The sequence below is a fragment of the Folsomia candida genome, unplaced genomic scaffold (assembly GCF_002217175.1).
Source record: "Folsomia candida strain VU population unplaced genomic scaffold, ASM221717v1 Fcan01_Sc013, whole genome shotgun sequence".
Lineage (NCBI taxonomy): Eukaryota > Metazoa > Arthropoda > Collembola > Entomobryomorpha > Isotomidae > Folsomia > Folsomia candida.
Window position 1 is genome coordinate 2943049 of NW_019091205.1, and position 8420 is coordinate 2951468.

The 8420-nt window shown below is 38.6% G+C and overlaps 2 protein-coding genes across 2 annotated transcripts; one reads left to right on the forward strand and one right to left on the reverse strand.

Annotated features, from left to right (window-relative positions):
- Positions 1-623: 623 nt before the first annotated feature.
- On the reverse strand, positions 624-2382 carry LOC110855576 (zinc finger protein 436). Its single transcript, XM_022103983.2, has 2 exons — positions 1465-2382; positions 624-1369 (listed from the first exon to the last, which is right to left on the reverse strand). The coding sequence occupies exons 1-2, from the start codon at positions 1861-1863 to the stop codon at positions 992-994; spliced, it is 777 nt and encodes a 258-aa protein (XP_021959675.2). The 5' UTR covers positions 1864-2382; the 3' UTR covers positions 624-991.
- A 1105-nt stretch (positions 2383-3487) lies between these two features.
- Positions 3488-5054, forward strand: LOC110855557 (gastrula zinc finger protein XlCGF7.1). The gene is made up of 3 exons (XM_022103964.2): positions 3488-3969; positions 4030-4437; positions 4523-5054. The coding sequence occupies exons 1-3, from the start codon at positions 3856-3858 to the stop codon at positions 4874-4876; spliced, it is 876 nt and encodes a 291-aa protein (XP_021959656.1). The 5' UTR covers positions 3488-3855; the 3' UTR covers positions 4877-5054.
- Positions 5055-8420: the final 3366 nt, after the last annotated feature.

The following is an 8420-nucleotide window of genomic DNA, read 5'->3' on the forward strand; positions in this document are numbered from 1 at the left end:
CCAAAAAACTCAGGTGTGCACAACTTTGCAGGCGGACAACAAAAGCTTAAAATGTAGCTTATCCCTAGGAGGAAAATCTGGCATCAGGTTGTCAGACTGCAAAGTTGTGCACACCCGAGTTTTCTAGCGATTTATGTATACGCAAAAAAAACCGCGAATTTTCGAATTTTGAAACTTTGAATGCATCAAAATATTTATATTCATAAGGGAATTCAAATGTCAAATGCAACTTGAGGTCTAATGCTTACTTCACCGAGTGTACATTGACATTCGCATTTTTCCAAATTTGTTTCCCATATTTTCACAGGGGGTGTGGTTGCATATAATTTAAAAATAGATATGCAAAATTGATCGTCACACCCAGAATTCAAAATAACAATTTTTTAAATTACAATCGATGCGAAAAGGAACGACAACCTTTTGCCTGGTTTTCCTCCATTCCTAAAGTTATAAAATGAACTGGCCATCCGTTAGGGAGCATTAATAAATCATGCGTTTAATTTTGAATTTCTTGGGACAGTTGTGTCCATTTGCTGCTTCAGTCATGAGGTGAATATGTTGCTTTATGTATTTTTTAAATAATCAAGTCCAGAAATTTTCTTGCGCTACATTTGCCCGGTATATATTTATTTAGCAAATGAACACATTCCAAAATAGATCATAGTCACGTTAAGTTATGTACTTCAGAATCAATGATAATTATTCATTATTGCATACCATTTTCGACCAAATTCAAGACATTTTATGACTAATTTATGATTCCAAATTCAGCAATCTGACTTATTGCGAGGGGTTTGAGGCATATTTGTTGTCGCCTCCACCAAACAACCTCCGCCTCCATAACATGTTTGTTCTTATTTTTCTTATTTCTGTTTATTATTTTGCCAAATTTCTAACAAAAATCCAATCCCAAAAACGTTTACCAAATGTCACAAATTCAGAAAAAATTCAAATATTAAATATTTATATGCAAATTATAATCACGTGTATTTCAATTTTCTAAAGTATGAATTCGGAAATGTTTGACCAATTCTCTAAAAGCGACGAATTTCTCCCCGCAGAAGTAGCATCCATACCTCGCTGCCTTATGTCGTCTCGCGTGCAGGGCCAAATTATGCTTCGAGTAGCTCCTGTACTCGCACTTGTCGCAGGAATGGATCGGTTCGTTGTTCGCGGCGTGTTTAGCGTCCACGTGACGTTTTAAGTCTCTTGAGAAGGAGAATCTCTTGTCACAAAATGTGCACGGATAATTCCTCTGATTTTCATGCGAAACTCGGACGTGGTTTTGCAGACCGGCCCGAGTTAAGAAGGCTTGAGGACAGACGTGACATTGTAACACGGCTCGGGTAGATTTTTCCAAATGCGTCATCTGCAAAATTATAGGTTACGACCAAGCTAAAATTACTCATCTGCATGTTCTTGTCTAACGTTCAAGTTTTGCCTTCAACAAGATTATTTACGTACCTCGTGGCTTTTCATGTCTCCTCTTCGGGCAAAGTTCATCCCACACGTGGCACAATTGTACGGCTTCTCCGTCGTGTGGGTGGGAATGTGAGTCTGAAACTCAGTCCACGTTTTGAACGTCTTTCCGCATAGGGTGCACGGAAATCTGACCGGATGCTGGGAATGCTCAATCTTCACGTGTTTCGCCATGTCACCCTTGTTTAGGAAACTTTTCTTACAACCAAGGAACGCACATGGCAAACGGGGCCGTTCTTTCGATTTGTGAAAGGTGTCAATATGTCCGCGTAAGCTGGCCGAACTGGAAAGCACCCGGTGACACGTGTCACAACTTGGCCGTTCTCGGTTGCTGTGAACTCTCCACGTGTGGCATGACAAGGCGTGTCTATTTTTTAAAATCATGCCACAAACCTAGCAAAGATACCCGTGGAGAATGTGGATTGTAAGATTAGTTTGGCTTTTAAGCAATTTATGTACACGCTCAACTCGCATTTGACCTTGGCATCGGAATCGTGCGTGACCATGTGTCTGGTCAAGGCTTGGTTGGTTTTGAACGTTTTTGAGCACTTTGAGCATTCCTTTCCGGCCTTCATGTCGGCACTTGTTGAGTTTGCACTCTCATAAAATTATACTATGCCCCATGCGAACTTATTTAACGTTTGATGATTCTGGTTTAACTTCACGAATTTATTTAAATCACATTAACTCCGCTCGTTTACATAAGTTTAAGACAAAGTGAAAAATCTTTGGTGAATAAGGGCTTAAGTTGAAAAGGCTGTAAAAAGTTATTTTGGTAAGTTGCTTACTCGCGTTGATCTTCGTCTTTGGATTGTAAATAAATCAGTTCTGCACTAAAGTTTACAACGATATTTTCATTTAGGGAAGATTGAGGATGAAGTGTGCGTTGGAAGAATCCGGAGACAAGTGCAGGTGAATGGTTTACACAAAAAGGGTCGCGAGTTTTGGACACAAGAACATTTCTCTCACCAGTTAACCCTTCCCTCAATACATATGGACTGAACTACAGGGCCCATCATAAATTACGTACTCACATAATTACCGTAATGGCCATTCAGTCATACATATCTTTCTACGTAGAAGGAAATCATATACCTACATTTTGGTGCATGGAATGAGAAGTACGCATTATACATGCATACACCTTATTAGCAATATTTTTAAAGCAATACATTTTGAACGGCCCCTTGTCATGAAAATTGAGCATTTGCAATGCAACCATCAGTGTATAGCTGGTAAATATTTGTAAGCCTCTGAGAGGTCGATGCCTAAAATTTTACCCATACCTATGTATAAGTTGTTCGAGAAAAGGTAACTCTATTTTAGAAGTGAACAATCATAAAGGTTCCACATGAATTGTGCCTGCGGTGTTTCACCCCAATAAAAATTCAGGGCGAAATATACTCAACGTGAAATGCATGAAAAAGATTTGTCAAAATTCACCTGTATGGTAATATGTAGGAAGTAAATCAAGACAAAACACAAGCTTGCTAAGTTTTAGATAGAAATTGTGTGTCATACATAGATCGTATAAAAAATCAATCATGATAAAAACATTGTGCAAATGATCAATTAAACTTAATTAGCTATGCACTTACCTTACAACGACATTGGGCAAACTATGCCCAATCTCGCTTATGCCTATTTTGTGCAGAGACCTTTCACGGGTTTAAAAATATCCACCATTTAAGGGTGCAAATTTTTAATTTACTTACATACATTATTCGTGGACATTCAAAGCATACAGCTTCCGAAAAACATTGCTAATAAAGTGTACAATTGGTGCATCTATGCTTTTCATCAGATTTATACAAAAGTGTGTATGTATATATGTAACGGAAGACAAATGCATAAAGATGTGAAGAGAGAAAAGAGTGAGTTGCGTAATTATGTAATGTAATGCATGAAGGACCCCACATTCCTATTCAGGCCACAGTAAGGGAAATGAAGGGTTAAGTGAAATGTGATATATTTAAATCCCTACCCTTCCAGGCAAACCATTCACCTGCTGCAGTTGACTTTTACCACGCACAGTTCATCCTTGACCTCCTTTCAACAATAAAAATACTCTCCGTCCTAAATTTTAAAGAAAACCTGATTTATTTTCAATTTTAACTCGAAGAAAGAAACGTGAGTTATTAACCAAATAAAATACCAATTCATTAAATACTGCACTTCGTCTTACATATTTAATAAAAACGAGCAGAATGTATTTAGTTTAAATTGAAGTGAAGTTAAATCAGAGTCCTCAACCTTAAATAAAATCAGTGCATACAATAAATATATTTACTGTAAAACACTTACTGTAAAACATTTTCAAAAACAATATATTGTTTTTGACAGTAGGAACTCAACAAATCCTGAATCCATATCAATATGAAACCTGAAACGAAACGGGAATGTTCAATGTGCTCGAAAATGTTTAAAAATAATTATGAGTTGACCAGACACATCCTCTGGCACAATCATGAAGCCAAGGTCAAATGTGAGGTGAGTGTTTAAATTTGCGGTATTACCAATTTTTACAATCCATATTTCCCTGTTGCCCAGATTTGTGGCAAAATGTCCAAAAACATAGTCGCCTTATCTTCGCACATTTGGAGTACTCACAATAACCGGAAACGACCACGTTGTGACATCTGTAACCGGGTGTTTTCCTCCGCTAAAACCTTGCGTACCCATACAAACACCGTTCACAGCACGAGGGAACGACCCCGTTTCCCATGTACGTTTCCCGGCTGTGAGAAAACCTTCCTAACCAAGGGACACCTTTCGCACCACACGAAGATTGAACATTCCGAGAATCCCGTCCGATTTCCGTGCACACTTTGCGGAAGGGAATTCAAAACCAGAGGTGTCCTTGAGGGTCACATTCACACCCACACGACGGAGAAGCCATTTAAATGTGCCACTTGTGGCAGAAGTTTCGCCCGCAAACGGCACCTGAAAAGTCACGAGGTAAATAAGCAAATTGTGACAAACACTGGGTTAAACTACCAAATGTATATATGTACATTTACATGAATACATTCATATGTTACAGATGACGCATTTGGAAAAATCTGCTCGAGACATGTTAGAGTGCCATCTCTGCCCTCAGACCTTGTTAAGTAAAGAAGGTCTACAACACCACGTTCGAGCTGTGCATGAAAATCGGCGGAATTATGCCTGCGCATTTTGTGACAAGAGATTCTCCGGCTCGTCGGACTTAAAGCGTCACGTGGAAGGGAGCCATGCCACTAATGAAGAGCTCATCCATTCCTGCGACAGATGCGAGTTCAACACCCACTCGAAATACAATCTGGCCGCTCACAAATTACGCCATAAGCCAGCCGGGCGTGGATGTTATTTCTGTGGGAAGAAATTCTTCCGCTTTGCCGAATTGGTCATGCATTGAAGAGTTCACACGCTAGAAAATTCAAAATACTTGTGTATTTAGATCCATAATTACGTATGTATGTACATACATATATCGTGGCATCCTTGTGTATGGAATGACATAAATAATTTTCGATTTTTTATAACTTTATATGAATTCAGTTGACACTTTCCAAAAATAAATTCAATCGTTTTTAGCTGTCAAGGGGTCATTTTTCTTAGTGAGGCAAATACATAGAAACAAAAAAATTACTAAGCATGCAGTTGACCCTCCTCAAAAAATGACCACCGACGATATCTCAGTCATTTCTCAACCGATTTTGATGACATTTTGCACCGATTATTCTTATGAAATTTACAAATGACATTCAAACTGATCCGGATGATCAAAATCTGTTAAGAACTCTGGATATTATTAAATTTAGAAAACCTTCGAATTTTTGCAGCGACGCAAAGAATTAATGTTGTTGACAATAAATATTCTAATCAACTCTAGATTTAAGGAATGTGTGGTGCTTATTATTAAATATATAAAGAACTCAATTACAAGTATTAAATAAACAAGGCCCCAAAAAAGGGAAATCTTAGTGAGGCTTGGTGCGACTACAACTAATAAATAAAATTAGATTGCAGAATTTTTGCATCACCGCTCTCTGTACCGTTCTTACTGGATCCAATATAAATTTTGTTTCGCATACACATGCATTTTTACATTTATTGAATTAATTTGGCTTTTAAGAAGACGTTTTTACCAGTGAATGAGAAGTTTGGTAAATTACCTAGGAATAAATTTAATGGGTAACAATTGTGAACTACGAATCTTTAAGTTGCAAATATGCTACAAAAGTTGCAAATATTTAATGTTAATATTTTCTGGATAATCCTATAATCTGGATATCCTATTAATTCTTATTCTCATGAAATTACAAGCATGTTTGAGGGGAGTCATTTATTGCAAGGATTACTTAATGTTTCCAATAAAGAATGGTACTGAGAGCGGTGATGCAAAAATTCTGCAATCTAATTTTATTTATTAGTTGTAGTCGCACCAAGCGTCACTAAGATTTCCCTTTTTTGGGGCCTTGTTTATTATGCTTTTTATTCATGGTGCCTCCTTGTGGTCGACATTTTCGGATTCTCCATACTTTTTTATGTGTCTCAATTTTTGCACACCTACCCCCTTCTTCGATGTAATGCAGTCAAGTCTTTCTCGAGTCGTTGTAACTTAATTTTGGTACTTACTTACCTACATATGTACAAAAAAGTCGATTCGCGAGTTCGTCGCTTGGAACTCGTGTAGGAAATTTATGTTTCATTGAAAACTTGTGAAATTTTGGGGGAGCGTGGTTAGATGTATTTAGCGTATTCTGCAGGAATTTCAGATTTCTAAACCTATTTTTGACGACTCCGCTATTAAACCTCCTAGTGATCGGGTTCCTGTAGGATTCACTCTAGATAAATTTGGCAAAGTAAAATGTGCTAAAAAATCTTTGTCGTGGGGGCTTTATCAAATGCTATAAATATTTTAAAATAAATGACATAAAGGCATAGATCGGATATTTTGCGTACTCCGGCCTCCGCGTACTCCGGCCTCCGGCCGGCCATGTGTACTCCGGCCTCCGCGTACTCCGGCCTCCGGCTGGCCACGCGTACTCCGGCCTCCGCGTACTCCGGCCTCCAGAAAAAGTCGCGTACTCCGGCCTCCGGAGGCCAGAGTACGTACTCCAAGCCCGGAATTCCCCTATGTATGCGATCGGAAATTTTGCGTACTCCGGCCTCCGGCCGGCCATGCGTACTCCGGCCTCCGGCTGGCCACGTGTACTCCGGCCTCCGCGTACTCCGGCCTCCAGAAAAAGCTGCGTACTCCGGCCTCCGGAGGCCGGAGTACGTACTCCAAGCCCGGAGTACTCCGATCTATGCATAAAGGGTGTTGATTTAATTCGCAAACATCAATTTTTCGGCCCGGGATCGGAACAAAATTACTTATAACTATTGACCCCTTTAATATTTCTCTTTGAAATTTTTACCATGGTTGGAGGCAAGCCAAGTGCTAATTATAAGCATGATAACATTGGCATAGCGGTGTTAGAAGCGGGGAATTCAAAATAAATAAAAATTCCACCAAAATTAGTATGTACCGGAAAAAGTTCGTGGCAATGCGCGAACAATAATTTTTTCAAGGATTAAAAACAACCTGTACAACCCGAATTGATCCGATCTACCAGGAAAACTAAGACTATGCTGAAATTTATCCGAAAATTGGAAGTTCTTGTCCAAATGGTGCAAGGGAGTGGAACTACGGAAAACCAATTAAATGAAAATCAAGTATGAATAGTGCATTGTAGTGAAAACTATCGTCGAATCTGCATAATCCTGTCACAGAATTTGCAGGCTAACCAAAACAAATCATGCGTCCAATAAAAATATTGCTGACCGAGCTGCATTTGCGTAAACGCTTTGAAAAAGTGGGTATTTGACAACCTAAAGAATTTCGTCATCATATCCTTTGCACGGATGAATCTCAAATTGTGTTATACCCAAATTACATTAACAAACTAGAGGATACGGGACAGAAAAAAATCGGGTCAATCATTAGTTAGGATCCTGAAATGTGATATGGAAGTTGTGGTAACATGTGGGCTTTATGCGCGACTAATATATAGCTGCACAGAGCCTAACTCGAAGAGTTGTTGGAATGATTGAAGTCCATTGTGGAATGACCAATTACTAAGGTATCTCTCAGAAAAAGTTGGGATTTGTCATACCTTCATTTTTCAAAAACAAGCATTTTATTTGCAGTACCAAATGTTGGCGAATTTATTCAACACCCTTTATTCACTTCGCCATTGAATGTTTCTGGGGGCGAAGCTCGTCCAAAACATTCAAAATTAATCACATAATTTAAGTAAGGCATGTCCAGGGTTAAGTTGGAATGGCCGACTTTAAATCATACTGCGCAATTCGTCGATATTGGTGTCCAGCTATATCATTTTTTTGAGACGCAATTCCTAGGACAACTAGCATATGTAAAGAAGTTTTTGTAAAAATGGCGAAATTCAATAGAAATCAGGATAAAAATTAAAGCCTCGCGAATCGAGTTTTTTCACAACTAGAAAAACGTGGCTTGACGTAACTCGAACAAGACGTGGCAACACTTCAAAACGGAAGGATGTCGCAAAACGAGAATCTACATTAATATTTAGAACTATTACGATGACAAAAAGTGAAGTTCGAAAAACCTTCCAAGGTCACCCCTCTTCATAGCGATCCCCCAAATCTTGAAAAACGTTACAAAACTTTTCAGCCCTAACCCTTCCACACTCTCAATAATTTAGAAGCAAAATTATTACCATTTTTACTACCCTGACAAGGTAACAACCTCTGTCTCTCATTAGGTAATAAATTTGTCACCAAAATTGTCAACATTGGAAGTGACAAACAGTATATCCTATCCGGAAATAATTTATTTCCTTCGAGGAAATAATTTCGTCTCCAAAATCATTTCCAATAGGTGACAATTTGTCTCCTTAAAGCCCAGCGCAAACTTTAGTCACTAAAGTTTA

Coding starts and splice junctions, on each gene's coding strand:
- LOC110855576 (XM_022103983.2), bottom strand. CDS start 1,863: ATGATTTTAAAAAATAGACACGCCTTGTCATGCCACACGTGGAGAGTT. Junction 1,370..1,464: donor GAGACATGAAAAGCCACGAG/GTACGTAAATAA, acceptor ATAATTTTGCAG/ATGACGCATTTGGAAAAATC.
- LOC110855557 (XM_022103964.2), top strand. CDS start 3,856: ATGAAACCTGAAACGAAACGGGAATGTTCAATGTGCTCGAAAATGTTT. Junction 3,970..4,029: donor AAGCCAAGGTCAAATGTGAG/GTGAGTGTTTAA, acceptor CCTGTTGCCCAG/ATTTGTGGCAAAATGTCCAA. Junction 4,438..4,522: donor GGCACCTGAAAAGTCACGAG/GTAAATAAGCAA, acceptor CATATGTTACAG/ATGACGCATTTGGAAAAATC.